Source organism: Electrophorus electricus, chromosome 3 (genome assembly GCF_041902795.1).
Source record: "Electrophorus electricus isolate QZ-2024a chromosome 3, ASM4190279v1, whole genome shotgun sequence".
Classification (NCBI taxonomy): Eukaryota; Metazoa; Chordata; class Actinopteri; order Gymnotiformes; family Gymnotidae; genus Electrophorus; species Electrophorus electricus.
Genome location: NC_137499.1, coordinates 32211968 through 32236337, shown reverse-complemented (window position 1 = coordinate 32236337; position 24370 = coordinate 32211968). Strand labels below are relative to the sequence as shown.

General features: G+C 42.8%; 1 protein-coding gene across 4 annotated transcripts; it reads left to right on the top strand.

Annotated features, from left to right (window-relative positions):
* Positions 1-1507: 1507 nt before the first annotated feature.
* arhgap17b (Rho GTPase activating protein 17b) lies at positions 1508-24249 on the top strand. Of its 4 annotated transcripts, XM_035524160.2 has the most exons (21): positions 1508-1850; positions 6795-6834; positions 11519-11623; positions 11729-11805; positions 12341-12452; positions 12572-12648; positions 12810-12927; positions 13375-13443; positions 13563-13644; positions 14135-14262; positions 14964-15075; positions 15555-15636; positions 15826-15906; positions 15985-16098; positions 16260-16351; positions 16525-16681; positions 17756-17983; positions 18744-18880; positions 18979-19389; positions 22056-22102; positions 22609-24249. In XM_035524160.2, exons 1-20 carry the CDS (start codon positions 1798-1800, stop codon positions 22061-22063), a joined length of 2283 nt encoding a protein of 760 aa, XP_035380053.1. In that variant the 5' UTR covers positions 1508-1797; the 3' UTR covers positions 22064-22102; positions 22609-24249. The 4 variants fall into 4 exon arrangements, with proteins under 4 accessions (XP_035380053.1, XP_035380048.1, XP_035380043.1 ...); XM_035524155.2 differs by lacking the exon at positions 22056-22102 and having other exon boundaries at positions 11732-11805; XM_035524150.2 differs by lacking the exon at positions 22056-22102.
* Positions 24250-24370: the final 121 nt, after the last annotated feature.

Below are 24370 nucleotides of genomic sequence, written 5' to 3'. Positions count from 1 at the left end.
GTTTTGATGTACTGAATTTGGAACGAGAGGACAAACGTGAAGATATACTTTACTGACCCATTTAACATCGCAAATTCATCATACTGCTGCTTCACAATGCAGGGAGCAGTACAACATTGCCTAGTGGAGCAGTATGGCTGGGGCCAGCAAGGTTACGAGTCTTGCCTGAGGGCTCCATGGGTGACCCAGGACACCATGGTCAAATGCATATTTCATCTTAAGGTTGGTTGAGGAAGACATATACTATGTCATTAGAAAGCACATTTCCTACACAGATGAACAATTAAGGATTATTCTGATTTATTCAATGTCATACTACTTCTAAATGTACACATAAGGGTAGCTCAGGTGATTTTCATGCCAAACGTCCTTCTGTAGAAATACAAGGCTTACTCTGAATTTAAAACTTTTAAGCATTTGAATAATAGTTGTTTAAATACATTATCTCCTTAATATAAAACAATATGTTGTAAGGTAAAAATGTTATACGCTGTGTGTTTATCTATCAGTATTTGTTGCTTTTTGTTGCTTCTGCCTTTGTCAGAAATGTTTTCCTACTCTCCAATTTTCCACGATTTTTAGGCTGTAGAAAGACTAATGGCCTGCAGGTGGAAGCAAACTACATTTTATCGCTCTAAGCAGCAATAAAATACATGATTATGCTGGGAGCACATTGATTCTTACGTTTTACTAACCGTGTATGAGACTGGGTAGCTTGCACGATATACGTTGCATTGTGAAATGCATGGTCTGCACACCTTGCATGAATGGCTTATGCTAAATATACGATGAAAAGAGTGTATTGGTTCAGGCACCACCACCACCAGGTTATCACGCCTGAGTAAGGCCCCTAGCCCTCAGTAGCTCAAATTGTGTTCACTATTAATTGTAGGTCACTTTGATCAAAGCGTCAGCTAAATAATGTAAATGAAATACATAATGTCCACAGATTTCATAACAAATCAGGTAATGAAATTTCCCATATATTCACTGAAAAAAAAATCACATAAACAAAAGCCATATTCTTTCTCGTGCATTAATTTAACGCACGAAAATGCTAGAACTACTTGTTTCTGGGTCAGTTTTCCTGGTCCTTCTCCCCACCTCTGTTGCGCTGAAAGAAAACATCTCAGAGAACTGCAGTTTGGAAGCAGACCGTGTGCCAGTTGTGCTGGAGTCATACATGCGCTGTATGTTTTCATAACTTGTAGTTTAAATGTAAAACTAAACATTTACATAGTATGACTCATGCCTTTTTGTTCCATTTTTATTACAAATTCCAAATAGCCATATTACTTCTAGATTTTGTGTCACAAAGAACTCAAGGTCAAGTAGATTGCCATGCTGTAACATGGACATGGACAATGTGCAACAGTCTACATTAGAAACTTGAAATATGCAGCTCTAGAATAAATATACCGCAGATACTAAATCAATGCAATAGGCCGCTTCATAAAGGTGTCGAATGACACTGCCCATTTTGCAGCAGTGTAGTAGGGAAGTAACCATTACTTCCTATTTCCTTGTGTACCGTTGTTCAAACACTGTTGCACGGAGGGCCAGGGGGAAATGGAGTACAGTAAAACGAAACGGATAGCTTTCGTGTAGTTATATTAGTTTTCAGTTCGAGTCAACGATCCGGGGAATGAACGTTGACATCAGACCTGACGGAGCACCACGGATTCGTACCTCATCGGACGATGGCACCGATGTCTCTCTGGACTTGACTTGTATGAGGGATTTTAAAGGGGGCCTAGTAACTTCTGAAAGTTGGATACTGCGGCGAAAGGGGTAAAGATGAAGAAGCAGTTTAATCGGATGAAACAGCTCGCCAACCAGACGGTTGGAAGGTCAGTATTTTGGAGATATTAAACTGTTTTAGTTACGAAAGGGAGAGTGTAGAAGCTTTGGCGCAACGCGCACATTGGGAGTGTCGTCTTAACCAAGTTCATGAGAACCGTCCCTAGAACTATTTTACAGTAATGTGTATCTCACCTTCATCTATTTAATATGACCGAGGGTGTCTAAAATCCTCCGGCGCTTAACTATGTAGCTATGTAGCCCAAAGAATAGGTGTGCATATTGATTTAGTTGTACGGTATAACAAATGCATGCTACATTGACTGTACAGGCCTTCTGTATACCACTGTAAGGAGCACACTTAAATAAAAACACTCGAAACGGGGGAAGGTAGACAAAGTGGGTCCTCTGTGTGATAACATAAAAATCAGTGTATTTTTAAAGTAATGTGTAGATTTTTGGATTTCAATGTTTGTCTACTTTATGATTAATGCTTATTTACTCCTCACAGAAATTACTGGTGATGTAAATGTGCCAAATATTCGTGAAATTATTAGGATATCTAAATGCCAGTTGTGAATAGTGAACCTCAAGTTCAGATATAAATTGGAATACCAGATTCAAGTTCAGATGCCAGTGTAGGCCTGCAAAGAGGATGTGAGAAACTTTGTTTAATTCTTTTGCTTCTAAAACAGCTGACCTCAAACCATCTTCTTCATGATTTCATAAAGACACATGATGGAATAAAATTAGCATTATATCTTTACTCCCAATCCTGCTTTGATACTGGTTTGATACTATTCTTCCTGGTATAGCCTGATTCTCTGTATGAAATTTAGATACATGATAAAAATATGCCCATCATAAAGACATTGACAGAAATTATTTACTAATGGATACAGCCTCATTTCAGACACCCTACTGTTTGTTAATTGAAAACTGCAATGTGTTTCCTGTGGCCCCTATTTTAAGTGCCTCCTGCCTGATGTTTTTTAGTGTTGTTGTAACAAAGACGTTTGCATGTCAGTGGCAACCCTGTAGTCTTGGAGCCCCTCGTCGCGGCCCCTTCTGGGCCCTGTGGGGGGGCTTCCCCTGATGGCTGACACTAGGCTCCATCCGTGCTGCTCCCTATGCTGCCGTATGCTCATTGGCGCTCCAGAGGTGTCAGGGTCCTTCTGGCACACTTGAGAAATGATCTGGTAAAATGTGGAAGAACCCGTTTTGGGGCTTTTGGTCATGAGCGAGGACCGACAGCGAACTGAAAGGCGCTCGAGGCTTTTTTCCCCAGGAGTGCCACTTGGTTCCTGCGAGATTTGACTTGCCAGAAGGCGGCTGGTCTAGGCTCTTTAAGCCCATGTTAATTTTCACATGCACCTACTTGTCCTGAGCTCAACCTTCTAGACATCTACCTGTGAATGTCCTAGTCAAGGTTATGTCCTGCAGAACACATCTATAATATAGTGATAGGGTATCATTTATGTGAAAGACTCATTAATAGGCCCTATTCCTGCAGCCTGCACTTCTAAACAGGAATGTAAGGTAAACAGAATTTGTTAAGTTGGCAATTGCCACATAAGAAACTTTCAGGGGGGTGATAAAATTTCTCAATCAGTATTTCATAAATAACATGGAATAATTTAACATGTTAATGTGGTTAAAGTGTTCCTTATTACTATCTGAAAAGCTTGTCACATAAATTCATATTTACCTGTTTTTTTCTAATATAAATGAAGGAGGAAGTTGTGTCAAAGAACCAGAAAAAGCGAAGTGCTCATTTGTACTGTAACACACACACAGACACAGACACACAGACACACACACACACACACACACACACACACACATACACACACACACACACACACACACACACACACACACACATACATACACACACACACACACACACACACACAGTAAATCATGGAGTGTAATGTGGAACACAGACAAGCTGCCTTCCAAGATTTAGCACAGAGCTACATTTTGACACAGCCAGCTCAAGTGACAGCTTCAGTTAGATCTGGAGATGGCACAGAGCAAAAACACTGCAGAAGAATTTACTGTGATCGCAAGGAAGAGGAAACACATGCGACAGCTGAGTGACATCTCAAAAATCACAAATTGCTAGTTTGAATCAATAGGCTACATGTGGTGTGTGGCTGTGAAGCTTTTAAAAGCCTATGTTAAGAGCTTCCTAACACACAAAACTCACTGGAAGCAGTGCTTGCTAAAATGGTGCATGAGGGGCCACTTAACCAATCCCTGATCTCATTACAGACTTTGTGGCATTAGGATGAGCAGGCAGAGAGTATACTAATCAGGTGATTGTGATGAGCAGTTTTATAGTTGCACTGTCTGGTTATGACTGCTATGTTAATCTCCCTCTCAGCTCTAGCTATCCATGATAGTATATGTAGGACTATATATTTCCTCAGACAGCTGCATTAAACTAGAGGCATCGACTAAACATTAATTCCAATGGTGAAATGCTTTGAAGTGACTCTTAGAGTATAAATACCCCTTAGTCCCTTATTGAGCAGGGATAAAACTGTGAAGCCAGTTTCGGCACCTCATGCAAGTATGTTCACACAGACCAGGTGAGAGGTGAGTAGAGGTGTCAGGGACTGGTTGGAGGTGTGAGCGGCTTTTGATGACCACAGTATTTCCAAGCACAGGTTTTCAGATGAATATGCAGGCCTTTCCAGAAACAGAAAACAATGCACCACTGCAGCTCAACAAACTAATCACATGAGCAAGGGGAGGAGGGAAAGAGCTTGTAACAATGCTAGTGGCATTCAAGCCCAGTGTCAAACCCCACTGACTTGATCTGAGACCTGCTCTCCAGCTCCTCTCTTAATCAAATTACGATTTTTGGCACACAGCAATTTGTCCTAGGTCAGCAGAAAAAAAGATTACTTCTGGGCCAGCTGCAACATAAAAAAACAAAACAAAACATAGACTTCTGTCCAAATTACAGTAAAAAGGTTTGATTTTCTTGTTAAATGGCAGGTTACTATGTGACACACTGTCATTTAACTTTAATATTCTTCGCTTTTGTTCATAAGTGTGCACTAATTGTATTCTGATGTTGCCGTGGGAATATATGCCATGAAGCACTTCAGGCTAGATGGCTGTGATTCTACCGGCTGGCTATAATCAGATGCACATGCTGTGTGCATGCACCCCGCTTGTCTAATGGCGAAAGCAGTGTATGCTCAGGGAATGTTTTTGCACTGAACACCAACGCAAAGTCTGATATCCATTCACTGCGTGGCAAATCAATGCTAATTCAATATTGATGGGGATCTAAAAATTCTCCCTCTGCCGAAGCCTGCTCTCGGCCTGTGTAATAAGATCTTGTGGATATTGGTTATTCTTGCTCGACCAGTGGCTATTAGTTTCAACTTTTGCGGCTGTTCCTTAATGCCTGTGCATGGATGCCCTGCAGGTACTCCTTGTCATATCTCCTCTTTCAGAGGTCCGTACATCCGGTGAGCAATAAAACAAAGCTCTGGTCACAGTACAGAACATTCTCTCATTCGTCAGTCACTGACCGCAAGCTATAGTAGCTGGTCTAGTCACAATGATGTTTGCTACATCACATTCTCTTACAAAATAAATGCATATTTCATCAATCCATTATAAACACATACATCTCCATTCCATCCTGAGCCTTATTACAATGTATTACAGCAGTAGCAGCTAATGGCAGTGCCCTTGTGGTGGGCAGTGGTGCTGGAGCTGGGTCCAGTTGGCAGGCATGCAGACATGCCTTTCATGCTGCCTCAACACTACTGTGCTGCTTACTCAGCAAAGTTGGGTTTGCTCCCTGCAGCAGGAGCTCATGTCCAGATCCATTACTAGAGTGGAGTGGAGCGTAGCCTGCTCTATGTCGGTGCGCTTCGCGTGCCGTAGGGGTAGAGGGGAATGGAGCCAGGGTTTGTTCCCACACATTGAATCCCAGAATAGTGATCTGCACTGTTATGTCTCTGCTCAGCATGGTGATGACAGCTATCAATAGCTATGAGCTGTGTGCACCATGCATTGGGATAACTGGCACTATGCTGCACTTCCTACAACTGTTTGTAGTAACCTGTTGTAGTAACAGGAGCACTGCGCACTGTGCACATACTGGCTACCTGTGGCACAGCCTCTCCATTAGATATGTATTTTCTGAGATTATTAGAGTAACACTAAAAGTAAGGGAATAGACACAAACTGCAGCAATCAATCCGCTAACCAATCCTTTCTAATCTCCATTCTCATGTGTGTGTGTCTGTGTGTCTTTATGTGTGCATGCAAATGTATGCATTCTTGTGTGAGCGTGTGTGTATATGTGTTTGTGTATACATGATTGCCATAACAAAGCATGGAATGCTAAAAGCAGGGCATGATGCATCTTAGTCAGGGTTTATCTGTGATGTTAATAGATAATGTGGTCTGTAAGTACATTTGCATAGATGCTAAGCATAATAGTGGCAAAAGTATTATGACTGAATTGCTGTAAAACTGAGAGCAGTTATGTGGAATATTGTATTTAAATAGTGAAGAAGGACTGCAAAAAGCATTGTGTTTTGAAATAAAACCCTACCCATAATAATGTTGATTCTTATGATGATTATTAAGTTGACTGTCTTCTGACTGAACATGTTTTTTGCTATGGCAATTCCATTGCTGTAGCCAAAAGATTTTGTCCAGAAGCCTCCATCATGGAGTAATTCTTCCATCCTCACTACAGTTTTGCATTCTTAAAGTTTAGTGGTCACTCAAGTTACTTAATAAGTTGAAATGAGCTCTTGAGATCCAGTGGTGTCAGATGCCTTTATTGCCTCCACTCTGGAACATCGCTCACGCGTTCCAGTGCAGAAGCATACTCACCCATTCACCTCCCTGTGTTTCACAGAACTGTTCCCCCATGTCCTTGTGGCCCATATCATTATCCACCTTTTTGAAAGCAAACTAACCACATAATATTTATTATTCTTTTTCCTCAGGGCAGAAAAAACAGAAGTCCTCAGTGATGATCTTCTACAGGTGAATATTTCCCATTTTTGTTTATTGGCAACATGCAAGTACTTTATCCTGAAATTATATCACTGTCAGAGCTGCTTTGTCCAGTAGAGCCAGTTAACATATGAGGCCTAACCTAGTCCGTCCAGTCTTCCCTGATCAGCCGTCTCAGTTCTGAGTGGTCTCTCCAGGCTTTCCTGCTCTCCTTTACCCTCTGATCATTCCACTTGTTTTTGCACTTCTGAAATGTTCTCTGTGACTCTCAGAGAGCTAGATCCAAAATCTTTCATATGGGTCCATGCACAAGGTTGCAGTCATACCTAACACACTTACAGTTGTGGCCAAAAGTATTGAGACTGACACAAATTTTGGTTTTCATAAAGTTTACTGCGTCAGTTTTTTCAGATCCTTTTGTCAGATGTTTATATGGTATAGTGAAGAACAATTATAAGCATTTCATAGGTTTTTTAAAAAAAAAACTTTTATTGACAAATCTAACCAGTTTAAGCAAAGACTTAATATTTACAATGTTGACCCTTCTTTTTTAAGACTTCTGCAATTCGCCTTGGCATGCTGGATATCAGCTTCTGGGCAAAATCTTGACTGATCAGTGCTTCAGGCGTTTCTGTGTTTTTGTTTGGCCAACCTCTTTTTGAGGGGCTGACTACAGGTTCTGAATGGGACTGAGATCTCGGGAGTTTCCTAGCCATGGACCCAAATGTCAATGTTTTGTTCACTGAGCCAATTGGTTATTACTTTTGCCTTGTGACATGGTGCGCCGTCATGCTGGAAAAAGTATTGTTCATCACCAAATTGCTCCTGGATCATTGGGAGAAGTTGCTCTTGGAGGATGTTTAGATAACATTCCTTATTCATGGGAGTGTTCTTAGGCAATATTTTGAGCAAAACCACTCCCTTGGATGAGAAGCAAACCTACACATGAATGTTCTCAGGATGCCTCACTGTTGGCATAACACAGGACTCATGGTAGCACTCACCTTTTCTTCTCCGGACAATCATTTATCCAGATTTACATTTACATTTATGGTTTTTAGCAGACGCTCTTATCTTATCCAGAGCAACTTAAAAAAGTGCTTTGTCGTTTACTCATAGAATATATCCAAGTACAATACAGTAGGTTAGAATTAAACATACCAATGAACTAGAATACTGTAGAATACAGGGATGAATGCTGATACTTAGAAGTGCAAAATACATAAGGTCTATCTTAAACAATGATAAGTGCTATAAACAGTAAGTGCTAGAGTTTGCTAAACAACATAAACAATGCCCTACAATAAGTACTAAATTAGTCAGTCAATATGGGAGCAGTGTCAGTTGTCCTTTAAATATTCTGCAGATAGATGGGTCTTCAGTCTGCGTTTGAAGACTGCAAGGCACTGCGCTGTCCGGACAGCAAGTGGGAGTTCATTCCACCATCTTGGATACAGGACAGAAAATATTCTCAGTGCTTGTCATCCATGAGACCTGAAGCAAGGTATTTCTAGCCGAGTCGTACTTGAGGTTCGAAGTACTCCAGGTACAGATCGGGCTTGGACCATTGACCTCATGTATGAAGGGGCTGCTCCATTTTTGGCTTTGTAGGCAAGCATCAAAGTTTTAAATCTGATGCGTGCTGCTACAGGGAGCCAATGAAGGGAGCGCAGCAGTGGAGTAACGTGTGAACTTTGGAATATTGAAGACCAGTCGTGCTGCTGCATTCTGGACAAGTTGTAGAGGTTTGATGGCTCTTAGAGGAAGATCAGCAAGTAGCGAGTTGCAGTAGTCTTTGAGATCAGAAGAGCACAAAGCTTTGAGATTACAAGAGACTGCACAAGCACCCTGGTAGCTTCCTGCGAAAGAAAAGGCCGAATCTTTCATGTGTTACAAAAGAGGAATTTGCAAGACCGGGTTAGATTAGAAACATGAGTTGAGAATTACAACTGGTTGTCCAAAGTTATGCCCAGGCTACGGGCAGCTTTGGATGGTGATACCAGGGAGTTTTCAAAGGAAACAGTGAGGTCATGGTAAGGGTTTGGAGTACCTGGGATGAACAGAAGCTCAGTTTTACTGGGGTTGAGCTTCAAGTGGTGGGCTGTCATCCATGACGCGACGTCAGTCAAGCATGCTGAGATACGTCTGGAGACCTGCGTGTCAGAGGGTGGAAAAGAAAGAAATAATTGAGTGTCATCAGAATAGCAGTGGTAGGAGAAACCATGAGAAGATATTACATCACCAAGAGAACGAGTATACAAAAAGAAGAGAACACCAGTGGAGAGTCTACATGGTTTGGCTGTGGATCCTCTCCATGTCACCTGATAGGACCGTCCATCCAGATAGGACTGAAACCATCTCCAAGCAGAGCCAGTCACACCAAGCCTGGAAAGAACAGAGAGAAGAATGGTGTGGTTCACTGTGTCAAAGGCTGCTGAAACGTCTAGAAGAATCAAAACAGATGACTGTTTGGCAGCTTTAGTGGCATGAAGTTTCTCAGTCACTGCTATGAGGGCAGATGTCCAGATGTCCCAAACAGTCTGAAGGGGGCTTCATCAGAGAAAATAACTTTACCCCAGTCCTCTGCAGTCCAATCCCTATACTTCCTGCAGAATGTCAGTCTGTCCTTGATGTTTTTCTTGGAGAGAAGTGGCTTCTTTGCTGCCCTTCTTGACACTAAGCCATCCTCCAAAAGCCTTCACTTCACTGTTCGTGCAGATGCACTGACACCTGCCTTCTGCCATTCTTGAGCAAGCTCTGCACTGGTGATGACCCGATCCCGTAGCTACATCCTTTTTAGCAGACGATCCTGGCACTTGCTTGACTTTCTTGGATGCCCTGAAAGCTTCATCACTGCAATTGAACCTCTCTCCTTGAAGTTCTTGATGATTCAATAAATGCTTGATCAGCTGCCTTGTCCTCATTAACGCTTTCTCCTGAGCTAACGAGAAGATCACTGAAATGATGTTAGGAGGTCATTTTGTGGCAGGGCTGAAATGCAGTGGCTGGAATGCATTAATTTTTGTGATTAAGTTCATTTTCATTGTAAGGAATGACTTTGCAATTAATTGCAATTCATCTGATCACGCTTCACAATCTAGAGTTAATGCAAATTGCCACCATAAAGACTGAAGCAACAAACTTTGTGAAAACCAAAATTTGTGCTAGTCTCAAAACTTTTGGCCATGACTGTATGTGTCATACCTAGCACATCTACAGTGTATGTGCTTAGAACTGAATTCTACCTCTTTCCACTTAAGCTGTACCACCAGTGGAAATGCACTTTGAGAGAAGGCTAAGAAAGTGAGAAAATCTTATTGGTTAGACACACAACGCATTATGGAAGATGACATTACACCCTGTTGTAAATCTGCTTGGTCAGTTCTCAGGGGTCATTTGCATTGTGAGTCAATGACTGAATACTATTAGAAACATACTGGCCCTGTTCCAAAATTCATTCCATTTCAGTATGCATGTTCAGCATGTTCAGGCAACACCATTGCCTAGAAATCTGTTTGTTTTTTTCAAATCTAAGATCTTGAATAATACAAACATATTGTTCAGAATCAAGTTCGGAGGTAAGAACCCTCACGGCTCAAATATGTCAGCCAGCCTTCCAAGCAAAGGGAAAAGCCAGGCCTTATCCCCTTCGCCCAAACGCAGCTCACTTTCCACATCCAAGGGTCAAAGTTTAACAGCTTCTTGTCTTCTGTGCTCCAAAGAGGAAAGCCGATAACAACCTTGTAAACATACAAAAGAAATCGACAGAGCAGACCCTGATTCAGCTTGTTTCCAGGAGTGTTGGCTAATGGATTGCTGCGCTGTGATGAATGCTGGGAGTTTGACCCTGTGGGTCATCGCTGCCCTTCAGCTGTTTTAGCCTTATCATAATTCCCTCTCTGTGGAAATGTTTAGATTTGAATGCTTCTCTTTCCTCTTTGTGGTTGCTCTTTCTGGGATAAATAAAATTAAAATGTATTAATTTGCATTTTCTTAAGAGCAGCCCTACAAGAACATGTGTTTGGGAAGAAAGCAACTCTTGAGACCCTAAGAAAAGTCCCCTGATGTGTCCAGTTTTACTTCCACCAGTGGCTGTCTGAAAGCATATGTGCACTTATGGATGAACAGAATGGGACTTATCCAAAGTGTGCTGGCAAAATCTCAGCAGGCTTGTCACCAGCTACATTGGCGTGGGTAAATGGGCATCCACTCCATCAGGCTCTAGCAGGGAAAGGAGGAGTCTGGAGCTGTCACCATTCATTGTGAAGGATGAAGTGGCGTGGCTATGCGGTTCCCCAGTCAGACGGGGTGTAACAGCTGTGGGCTGTAGGCTTTGGGGAACAGACAGGGATCCACCACTCAGATATGGAGGGGAAGTGATACGTACTTTAGCTAACATATAGCACCAGCAATGCTTGACTTCTCTGCAACTGACAGAAATCTGCACTTGTTTAACAAGTGTTTTAAATTGTAAATGTATTTACATTACACAGTGCAGATGGAAGATTTAAGTGATATATAAACCTAAATATATGATGGGGGAATTCATTATAAAAAGAGCATCTTTCATGATTTCTTAATAAGTATAGGTAGAACACAAACATTAAAATGGCCACATGTTAAGTAAACTTGAAATCTTACTAAATCTCATAAGCTGGTCTGAGCATTTGTAGTTTATATGTGCTTTATTTTTTTTGGGATGTGCTTTTTACAGATCGAACGCCGCATGGAGCTGGTGCGAATGGTCTTGCATATTGCGCACAAGAAGATGGCTGCTTGTCTGCAGGGTCATGTCGGAGCAGACGTGGACAAGAGACACGTGAGTAAGCGGGAGTGACGTGGCTGCCCATCTGGGCTCATGATGCAGCACTTTGTGCAGAATGGAGGGGTGTGGTTCCCATTTGTGCGTTCTCTGTCAATTCAGAAGAAACTGCCTCTGATGAGCCTGTCCCAGGCTATGCTGGATGGTGGAGTGCAGCTGGGAGAGGAGTCAATGATAGGGTGAGCTCCCCGTGGTGGCAGCCCTCTTCATGAGTGTAGAATGTGGTGGATCCCACTGCCCCCCCCCCCCCCCCAATCGTTCATATCTTGTGCAGTGAGCAGTGGAGGTAAAGGAAGACCCACAGCTCCCTGCCATTTGATTTCTTACTCTTGGAATTAGCAGATGACCACACAGTCAGTGCTGCGAAGGTGAGGTCCCATGTTCCTGTAGGCAGCCATGAGGTTTGCGGCACACCATGGAAACAGAACCTGTGAAAACAGAACATGGGACAATTGAGCTACTACACCTGTCTTATGAACTACAGTGCAATATTTAGAGTATGATAAGAACTGTACATTATGCTGATGTTTCATATTCAGTACAGGTTTACTGTTTTAAATTACAGTATGCTGGATGAACAGGGCGGGTGAGTGGGCTTTTCACTGTAGTTTGTGGGAGTGAAAAGGCTGTTTGAACAGTCCACATTCCACAACTACTTTATCTGCCCTTTTATCAGTAGTGTATGCATGTGTTTGTGTGTGTGTGCTTGTAAAGGAAGATGATGGAGTTGTGTGGGGAGGCTGAAAACATGTTGGCCTACGAGCAGAGCCAGCATGAAGTGCAGCTTGAGAGAGACGTCCTGGACCCGATTAACCAGCTGGCAGAGGTGAGCACAGCCTTCTGTATATTGCTCTGCATAAGCTAGACTGCAAGGACCAGACCTGGGCTGTGTAGGGTGCCTTGTGTAGGGTACATGCTCCTGTATCTCTCCTTTTATGTCCCTAGGTTGATATTCCCAATATCCTGAAGCAGAGAAAGCAACTGGTCAAGCTTGTGCTGGATTACGATTCAGCAAAAGCAAGGTGGGCTTAAAGGAAAGGACAGTTCATTCACAGGCATATGACACACACAACCTACAAACATCTTATACATTTGATTACAAAGTTTTTTTTATTATGTTGGATTATCTAATGTGGTGTGATGTGCATGCCCACTGCGCATTATCTGCCTGCATCTAATCCAGATATCAGCAGGCCAGCAAGTCAGTTTTCACGGCAGCAAACAACCAGTCGATGGCAGCCAAGCTTGACTCTCTCAAAGATGAGATGGACGAAGCCCATAATAAAGTGGAGATATGTAAGGTATGGCTGTGGGTTTGTCATTTCTCTCACCTGAGGGAGGAGTCTCCTGATGATGACCTTGAGCCAGGGTGTGGGAGACTAGGAGGAAGAGTCATGGTTGCGCAATCCTGTGATGCCCTGTTATCAGGGAAGGTCGTTGCTGACTAGCGGGTCAGACAGGAGAATAGAGCGATCAGACGACAGACCTCAGTGCCTCAGTGCCCATCAGAGGACAGAACTGTGACATCTGATACAAGGCCATGGCTCTGTTTAAAGAGCTACTCAGGATTGTACAAGTGAAATGTGTTTAGTGCAGGGGACTGATTCTGTTTCATAAATTCTAGAAAATTCTGCTCTGATGATACATAGCTTTCACTTTGCTATAAGAATATTTGCTGACTGTGAAGTTTCTTATATCACAAAGTAGTTGTATTGCTGAATAAGCAGAATCTTGTCTGTTGTCTTCAGGACCAGCTGGCTGCTGACATGTACAACTTCTTCTCCAAAGAGGGTGATTATGCTCATTACTATGTTATGGTGAGTTATAACTTTGAGTTTCAAATACTCACACTTGCACACACGCGCACACGCACACACATTGTATATCTTTGTTTCTAATAAAGAGGCATGCAATAAATCCCACATTTGTTTATCAGTTGTTAGAGGCCCAAGCTGAGTACCACAGAAGATCTCTGGCTTCCATTGAAAGCATCTTGCCTACTGTTAGATCACAGCAAGGTATAATGTTTAAGCCTTTCCCCCTCACAGGCTGCTACAGATTCAGTGCATGGTGCCTTCATTCTAACAGAGCACTCTTACTAGTAATGATTAAAATTAGCCTCCAGTTGCTATTTTGGCAAATCTTTTCATAAAAAGTTCCTCTTTCCCATCTGTTTTTGAAGTTGTTTTCAGGTTGAATTAGTAAGAGGGTGCACAGAGGTGCATTTCATGAGTAGAAGCCTTCATAGCCTTGACATTTGGCAAAGGGCTGAGCTTTCACGCTCTTTTCATACATTATACATGGCCGTTTGTCATGGTAAATCACTTCGTGCTGTGAAGTCATGAGTGACGTGTATCTTTACAGACATGCTTACCTGCTTATGATTTCCATCTGCTTCCTGTCACAATTCAAATCGCACCACATGGGCTGACAGACAATAAAACACACCCTTACCCTCCTGCTTCTCTCCCCTCCTCCCTCCCTGCCCTCGCTCTACCTGCTGTACAGATACATGGACAGAGAAGCCAGCATTCGGCATGGCACTGGAGGAGCACCTGAAACGCAGTGGCAGGGAGATCGCCCTGCCCATCGAGGCCTGCGTGATGATGCTGCTGGAGACCGGCATGAGAGAGGAGGTGCTCTGCCACCCTGGCCACCCTGAAATGAGCCCCTGGGCCGAACTGAGCACAGTTCCCACTGAACAACACAAACGCACCACACATAAGCACACAAACAACACAAACATACCACACAAGCACACAAACAACACAAACATACCACACACAAGTACATAAATAAACAACACAAACATACCACACACTTTTATTTCAAATACTTTCATTTCTTATATAACAACTGCAAGAGTATGAATGCAAGTACAGTTGACTAAACATTGATTTCCAGAGCATTCTGGCTTGTGTCTAATATGGAAATGTCCAGTGAGCTGCAGGGTTTATGAGTGTGTGTGGTGCTCATCCAACCAAGGTCACCAAGCTAAGGGCCTGATAATCAGCTGATAAGTTAAATAAGAGGAAACATGAATCACTGCAGCACTGGGACTTTTGTTTTAGTGGATAGAGGCTTTGACACTGTGGAAGTGTGAATGCAAGCACTGATGTTAGTGTATAGCTTACTTCTGCTTTTGGCGTTTGTGCCCAGACCCCCTACTCTAATTATAGGATTGAAACGAGACAGCCGTTTCCCCTCAAGACCTGTTCTCATAGTGCTAATGAAACAGCTTTCCATCACCTGATGTCTACACCGTTTGTCTTCTCGTTTCTTGTTCTTTCTCTGCCAGGGTGACTGAGATTGTCTGTTACTGACGCTTTGTTTGCAGGGGTTGTTCCGCATCGCAGCCGGGGCCTCCAAGCTGAAGAAGCTCAAGGCAGCACTGGACTGTTCCACTTCACAGTTGGAGGAGTTCTATTCTGACCCCCACGCTGTGGCTGGTATGAGTCCTTCTCATCAACAGTGGCCAGGTCTCCGGCTCATAGAGGAACTTGCATGCGACACCCTGGCGACATAGTGTGCTGCTTCCTCCACAGATTTGTGTGAGGTGTTAATGCTAGGGCAGCCGTGTTTCCTGTAGCATGCTAAGTGACTGGTGCAGTCTGTCATGACTCTGTCTAGTTTCAATGCGGCTGCAGTTCAATGTCATTGTGAAGTTATGTAGCCTTAAACATTTCAACTTTAAGTTAATGTTTTAAAACATACAAAGTAACAAGTTCTTTTCCACTTCTTACCTTTGCTCAGTTGGTTTTCCCTAAAAACCAACCTGACTAGTATTTTTTGTGTAGTTTTTATGGGTAAACTGCTGCTTGCCTTCCCTGTTGCTGTGACAAGCCCCATAACCTGTGTTGAGTGTTTCGGAATGACAAACACTGGCTGAGCTTCATTTTTACGCTGAAGCGTTCCCTCCCATTACCAGGAGCTCTGAAGTCTTACCTGCGTGAGCTACCTGAGCCTCTGATGACCTTCCAGCTGTACGATGATTGGATTCAAGCCTCAAGGTAACTCACACATGGCCAACTGCTATCAGGGCAAACTCTGATAGCAGTAGGATTATTTAATCAAGACTAGGCAAAAAAATAGAAAATATATGGAAATCACACAGAATTGTGTTTGCACACTGTAAAACTTGTGAATTATCTTTCCTGTTTCATTACTGAGTGCTCATTCTCTTTTTTTTTGTATGTTAGTGTTTCAGACCCAGATAAGAGACTGCAGGCTCTATGGGTGATATGTGACAGATTGCCAAAGGCCAACAAGGCAAATCTGAGGTAACTGAAGTCACCTAATTTTACCCCCTTTATGATCTTTCAGTTTGTCGTAACATAGTTCATCTTGTGTCTGTAAAGGTATTTGGTGAAGTTCCTTGCCAAGCTAGCTCAGGAGAGTGAGGTCAATAAGATGACCCCAAGCAACATTGCCATTGTACTGGGACCCAACCTGCTCTGGGCCAAGACTGAGGGGTTAGTGCAGTCATAACGAGAACTCAGCATCTCAGCTGGTTATAGATCAGCTTCAAACCTGTCATTTAATTTCACATTTGTGGAACGTCACTGAACACAAATTTTCAGATCCTCTTCTCCCTTCCAGTGGATGATTTAAGATGTGTGCGATTTGTTTGCAGGTCCCTTGCTGAAATGGCGGCTGCTACCTCGGTCCATGTGGTGACCATAATTGAACCCATTATCCAGCACTCTGACTGGTTCTTCCCAGATGGTAAGATGATTTTTTGTTTGTTAGGGGCGCTTTACCTAAACATGAGTATTTACAGGAGCACAGTGGTAGGATCACTTTAAACATATTGGAAACCTTATTATCTAGCAGACTAGATTAATTTTGTCTTTTTGAGGAAAGTCTTATTTCCTGTTCTTTTCTCATATGCCCCTCAGATGTGGACTTTAACGTGTCAGGCATGTTTGCCATGCCTACGGTCCCCCCACACCAGCCTGGGTACCCGGGCACCCCTGAGCCCGAGCAGCCACCCATCGACAGAAGGCGCCCGGGCAGCCAGGGGGCGCCAGAGGCTGAGACTCCCCGCAAAGACAGGTACCCAACCCACCCGCGCCTTCTCAGACAGGCATCCAGATCCACAGCCACATCTGCCTTCTATGTAGTCGCCAATGAGTGTGTCACAGTCAAGGCGGACAGTCCATCTCCAGCTGAAGAGGCTGTGTAGCTACTTGCACATGCGTCAACTTCCAAGATGTTCTGTCTTTCAGTTTTCATTTTGTGTATGCCTAATTAAATCAATAAAACTTGTTTTCTCTCCTGGTCATATATGGTAAAGTGAGTGCTCATGTGGATATTATGAAGTGGGTCTGAATGAATCATGTGGAATCAATACATGTTGCAGCTATAACTTCAGTATCCAGGGTTTTGACAATGTGTCAAATGGATCTGATGCTGCCGAGTTTGACACAACTGAGGGATATAACTGATTGACATTTAGAACAAAGACAAGTTACAATGTCTTCTATTGTTGCCAGGACTCTCAGGGCATGTGAAGTATGACTAACATGGCACCACGCCCTTAGGTTCTCATCTTCTGTCTGTTGACTGACTAAGGGTTCAAAGGTTGAAAAGCTGAAAGGTCTTTTCAGTCATGTGGTTCCTCCCCTAGTACAACTTAAATAAAAAGTTAGTTCAGTCACTTTGTTCCATAGACTAAATGGGCCTGAAGCAATGTCTTCACATAAAGTGCAAAACCTCCTTAAAAGCTATAACAAAAAATAATAAATGGCTAATAAGCAGCTTCTCACCTGTACTAATAAAGAGCTTCTCACATGTACAGGGTTTTAAAGAGTTTTACAGTGTGCCAATTCCTAGTGAATAACTTGAAATAATGTTTAAGAGAATTGCCAAAATAAACATCTGGATTCAGTTAGTAGATGGTTTGTAAATAAGTATTTAAATGGAAAAACAAACACTGTAAAATCAGTAACTCCTGTAGAGTTAGAACACTCTTTCCCTGTGCCTATGGTTTGCTGTTTGTATGGTGTGCTGGTACTCCTTCCTTCTCCCTCTCCTATGGACTATGTACTCCTATGCCTCTTGGGTCCAGCAGCACTGTTCGGTGTGGGTGGTTCACATTCTCTCCCCTCTCCCCTGTATCCCCGCTAGCAAACAGCCGGAGCACACTCCCCGTAGAGCCGGCACGCTCAATAGAAAGCAGCACTCCTCGCCTGCCTTCCAGCCCCCTCTCCCTCCAGCTGAGGTGGGGGTGGCACTTGCATCTACTGTGGCCGCCCCCCCGCTGCCCGTAGGGGGCTCGGAGGCGGGCCAGGCAGGGGCTGCAGCCCCTCCCACCCAGCAGCATTTAGGCCAGCTGCAGTCCGCTGAGGATAGCAGGTAAGGACTCAGCCATAAATGCTAGAGACCATTTCCACCGCCACACTACAGTTGCCAATCAGACCGCAGGAGCACTCTGCCCCACCTTTAGCCAGCCATCAGATGACTCTGCGCAGTGTAAGCTGTCTTGTGCTGTGAGCTCTGAGCTCTCGACATCTTTTTTTTTTTTGCTTTAATAAATCTCCCAAATCACCATACCAAATAAGTCCCATACAAGTAAGTAAAATGACATGAAAAAGACAAAATTTACCTTCTGGCTTCAGTGGTCTGGGTCAAGTTGAATGTAGTAATATAGGAGGATTAATGCCTTCAGACACCAGTTCTATTCCGGAAGCTTCTTAGTCAGCCATCTCCTCAGACTGATCATCCTCTCACATCACACGGCGCCTTCCTTCCAGCCTGGTAAACGCGTCGCTTCTCTTCGTCATCTCTGAGTCACTGTGCTCACTGTTGGCTGGAGTCTGTGTTAACTAACTAGCCTAAATGCCTTTCCAACACATTCCTGCTTTCCATTCATTTCTTGCAGCAGAATTCACTGCATGGCACATTGTGTAAATACAATCTAATGGCTTCAGTAGAAACTGTGATTTTTATCTTAGGGTTAGTTTGTGCATTTATTTCTATTTTGGCACTGACTTGCCAACTAATGTCTAACATGCACCCTTCTTTCACAGCATGAGAAGCAGAATATTTATTAACACGATATTCCTACAAATACAGTTTACTGTATTTAATGTTAAGCATGTTTGTCCAACATTAGTGTTGTCAGAGAACCGACCTCCACGCCTCCGCCCCTGAGGAATGGACCAGGAGGCCCCACTGGAACCTCTGGGCAGCTGACTGTGGGGACTCCAGTGTCAGCTTCCAAAGGCCCCAGTCCACACTTGATGCGCAAAGGTAAGACTTCAACGTCCCTCTCCCCATCTCAACATGCAGGCTAACCAACTATTTTCAGTGGTTTATGTTGCATGTTAATCTATGCTTTATGGTTTCAGGCACAAAGAAGCAGGCCCCAGCACCACCCAAAGGAACCCAGACCCCTAAGCCCATGCCCATCTCCCCTACCCCACCTCAGAGCACAGTTACCAGCTCTGCCCAGCCTACCTTGATGCCACGCCGCCACTCCAGCAACCAGATCCCCATGCAGGCCCCAAGCCACCCTCCCCCCCACCCTCCACAGAGCATGGCTGATCCAGAGTCCTCCCCACCCAGCTCGCCCACGCCGCCAGACACCCCCCCCCACGACGGGCCCCAGGCCACCCCGCTGTCATCCTTCCACTCGGGTTCCCTCTCTCGGCCCAGGCCAGTGCCCCGGCCGCGGCCCAGGCCCAGCGTACCACCACCGCCCCAGCCTGCCACCGAGGGCACCAATGGGGTATATGGCTCTGCATCCAAGATCATAACTGGTAAGATCCAAGGAGCATGGGACATTGTTTTGGTTCTGTCTTATCTAACACAGGTAATAGAATGCTTGGGCAGACAGGGTTTTGTTGACTACTGAAATCAATGACAGTTGAGTGAGCAGGACCACTGTCCACTAGCGTGCCATCTGTCTTTGTTATGTCCATGTGAAAAATACAGTATGATAATGTGTTGGTTTTAATCTTTACAAGGCATAGATTGGGAGAAACAGCATGGAACACCCACGTGACCAAGTTTAACATGCTTAACATGCTAAAAACATGGATCTGACCCCATCTCAATGCTGCATAGGTTGGCCTTTAAATAAAACCATGTGATGCTGTTTATTTTGCAGCTAATCAACAATAAATTATTTTCTGTATCCTGTACCACTTAACACTTGGGTATCCTGAGCTTGAAGCTTAAGTCAACTTGCACCATAGTACTGCATTTTTCCAGAGGGTTATGCATACAGTGTTGAAAAAAACTGTTTTAGAGTCATTTCCATTTTGGCAAATGAAATGATAAGCACTCAGCCTCAGAAACTTTATAAATAGAGAGCTAAAAAAAAGAAATTATGACTGTCAACAAAATAAATTCAGAAAGGAAATGGCTTTTAAAATAAGAAGTTCAAAAGACATTCTATTCTCATGGTATAAAAACAAATGTGGAACACATGAGCTAATGCTTGATAGAGCTTGACAGAGATCGGGGTGGTGGGTGAGGGGATTTTCTCCATATTCATCGAGCTCATTATTCTCTCATTATTCAGAATGAAATGCATCTCCATGTGCTGTCCTGAATCTTTCCCCTTGTTGTTATATATGAGGATGGAAACTTCCAAACTTTGTGGAGAGAAAATTCTTCATCCTTGCACCAAGCTACTAGAGTTCACTTGTGTTACTAACCAATGTCCAAATCCTGTCACAGGTTGTGGATCTTACCCTATGCCAGGTAGTAATTAGAATGTTTGTTCTGCTATTAGCTTGTCATCAGCGTCATCATCATTATCAACATCGTCATTACATATCAGCCACTTTTGACGTTCACTATTCATCTTATTATTAATCTTAATTACTGTCTTCATCTGTCTCCCAGTTTCAAATTCATAAAATGTTTCATTTGGAATTTTTACTAGGGGTTCAAATGGTCCATATTGTTTCTGGGAAAGGCAAAGTTTGAAACACTAGGGACTTACATCATGTGTTGTGCAAAAATATTACACCTTCTGTGCATGCTACAGACAGTATGAAGCTGTGTATTCCAAGCTTTGAAAATAGTGAAAAGCAAGTCTAACACTATCAAAAGAAGATGCATTAAAATAGTTCACTGATTCACAGTTCACAGATTAAATGCAAATCTGGCTCAGCTGGGATCTGGCTATCAAGATCACCTTGCCACTTTTTTGCATTTTTTCGTATAATGAAAGAAAGCAATTAAGCAAGTTGGAATGATGTTAACTGGGAACTTGGAGCTCACCATTCTGGGAAGAGGACCCATGCATCTGGGACCTCTGACGAGGCTGGGAGCCACCACAAGCCTACATCAGCACTGCTCTTTAGGTCTTTCAAGAAGTGATGACATCAAATAATTTACAATCCTGGTAGATGGTGTCTTTGTGGCCTCAACCTATAAAACCAGCTTATACGATAATATGGTTGTCTTGTGCTTACCATGATAAAATGAAAGTGCGGATAGCTCCAGATATAAGGTGGAGTGTTGTTAAGGTAAAATTCCACTGACTTAGCTTGGATGCTTTGGCAGTCCATTTTGGATTCATCCAAGGAATGACTGGTGACTGTAGAAAGCATATGGAATGCTGTGGCCAGTAGTGAAGGAGGTTCTGGAGAATTCTCTAGAACGAACAGGACATTTCTGTCATTTTATGATTGTCTAATGTATCACAAAACCCAGTTTCCATTCAGCTCACACAAGCGCCTTGGATTCATAGTACTCTAGATCATTCTGAAGGCACTGTGAGCTCTCATACTCAGGGCATGATAATTCAAACCAGCTAGAGTGTTAAGGGGAGTGATTGATACCCTAGAATTTGAACCAAACAAAGACATGCATCAGCCCAGAAGTGTGTCTTTGAGTGTCATTCCATCAAGCATCAGTCATACGCTGAATTTACATTTACTTCTCTACACCGAAAGTCGAAGTTGTTTGTGAATTGTGGAACCATGGCCACATGCAGCTCGTAATAGTCTCAGTGGGAAGGCTCATGTCAGTGAAACTGCATGCTGCTCGGGAGTTAAAGCCCGTTAATAGAAATGGAAAGTTCAGCAGTTTACAGAAGTCCCACCCACTGAGCCTGAAACTCCACCCACTCACTCATTTCACCACACAGCTTCATCTGCATGATCATTGCACTGGGATCCACCCCACCACAGGGCCTGCTCCACTGCTATGGGTTTATCACCTCTTCTTTCTTTTAGCTCTCATAATTCACTTCCACGGGAGGGGGGAGGGGGGTGGGGGGTGGGGGGTGGTTGGGGAGATCACTGTTTAGGGATAATTTGTCACAACTCTGTTTTCTAGTGTGCACTATGGTTTACTTGTTCTAAGGAGCTATTGCCAGCAGAACTCTCTGCTTGAGAAGTAATCAGTGAGTAATTCATGAATTAACTGGGTGCCTTGAGCATGATATGGCATTATTAAACTGTTGCAGATGTGTGACCTCCTACCTGTGAACTGTGAGTTGAGTGGCAGGCTATGGTAAGCACGCCAGGCCTATAAGCTAACGTGTGGAACTAATGGGAGCCAGTGAATGTGCTTGTGTATATGCTACAGCACACTAACCCTGCTTATCCAAGGTTAACAAACTAACCGTTACCTGACCTGCATGTGGAATGATGCCGCTTGATAGCATAATGCCTCTTGCTATCTTAGACTGTTTTTTTCTGTCTGCTGCTTCCCCCACCCTCTTGTATAATATATACAGTATAGAATAAGATGCAACATATAGAATCCGCACCACGGATACTGTTTTAAGATGCTACACTTACTTCATTTTAGTTAAAGACCAATAAACACATTAATTTATTCTATTACTGTGTCAAAATTGATCTAACAAAGTAACAGGTTCTTGGTGCGTTAATTGTTTGTGCTTATTTTTCCAAATTTAGTTGCAGGTTTTGTATTTTTTCTTTACTCTTCCCACTATTTTACATAGGTACCCCACATATGTTTCTGAAGTTTGACTGTATGTTCTGATTGCACAGATGTGGCCGTGTCTTTGAAGGGGCCAGGGCGGGTCCTTGTCCCTGAGATAGCTGTGGAACAGCCTGTGGCAACACTTCCTGATCCTGACCACCAATCAGAGAGCACCATTCTGTGATGTGGGGTGGATAGGAAAATCATCCTCACACAGTCTATCATTCCCTTTACTCCTGATTTTGTACCCCAGGGGGAATTCCTGAAGACAATCAGTCCTTGCTTTTTGGATCTGGACCACCGCCCCTCCTCCCTTTCAAGCACTGATGGAACTTCTTAAAAGCTGTTACTGTTTTTCCATTTTCAACGCTGCAGATATATTATAACTTGATATGGGAAGGTAAGCAGATAGACATGCTTTATAATATACCAGTACCATATAAACTGTAACCTCTCTCACCTTCTAGAATGTTCCAGGTGGCCTGGGCTTGAAACTTAGAATGTTTCAATGAATTTTATGTTTTTGTGTTATGTATGTATACACATGTATTATTACTTGTGACTTTGGAAGTGTATTTACTGCACGATTGTAAGGTAAGGGGGAAACCAAACTGAGCTTCATCTTAAACAGGATCCATAGACACTCCTAACTCTGTGTGTACTGCATTGGGAGTATGCTATTTTTCTGTCTCATTCCTGCCATTCCTGCCATCTTCTTTAACTCTGTCAGGCAACTTACTAGAGTGCACGATTAAATTTTTTTTGCGCCTCAGATGGTGTTAGAGATTTTTACAAGACCAACAATTGGCTTATAGAATATGGTTATAATATGCGTGGCGTACTGAACCTTTGAGTTCAAATGGCCTGTGTTGGAAATACAGGATATGGCTAAATATCAAGTATTGTTTGACTTTGGTGCAATATTGGATGCATATTACAATTTTACGTTTGAGATTTAGACAATCACTTTTTTCACCACTTGTTTTATTTGAAAGAAAATCATACTGAAATGGTATAGCTTCACAGGGTTTGATCTAATGGACCAAAAAATACAGCAATACAACAAAATCAAAACAAAATTCCAAAATATCTACTTCAACTTCTATTAAATACAGATGTCATTGATATTCTTATTTGGCCATAAGAGTTGCCTAATTTTGTAGACACATAACAGTATTTAACCCTACCAGTTGAAAGGTTACTTTTCCCTATGTGTCTGAATTTCATCTCTTTCTAAAATAGGCTTGGCCATTTCAGGTAAAAAGCTGCACAGTTTTGAAGTCCTCTAAAAAGGACCCATTACTGAACTCCTAGAAAGGCTTTGTTGGAGGGGCTGGGATAGAGTGGGAATTTTGAGTTTTTAAAGTCTCCAGGCCTTTTTTTAAAAAAAATAACTTTCTGTAATGTATTTTTTTCTACTTTTCCTTCTCAGAGCACATTACCTTTGCCTTGAGCCACAGAATTAGTAAAAATGGATGAGTATTTTAATGGTTCAGTTCAACTCAGGAAACAGTTGGAAAAGCAACAGCCATTCATCCATTTCATTACTGACTTGCAAATCCTGTTTTTCCTATGATATGCTATCCCTGAATGACTTTTAAATGTTGATTTTTATTTTTCTTAAAATTTTCTTGGCTCTTTTATTCCATGTGAGCAGCATTTCAATGGCTTACTTGGTTCTATGGAGTGAATAAAGATAGTATATTGTACGGATTGCTGCTGTATTTCCTACATGGCAACTTTTATGATACACAAATACCTAATAAAACGCCTGGCAATAAGAAAAATAAATAAAATTTGAATTTAAAATAAACTCTTTGAGATGTGTCA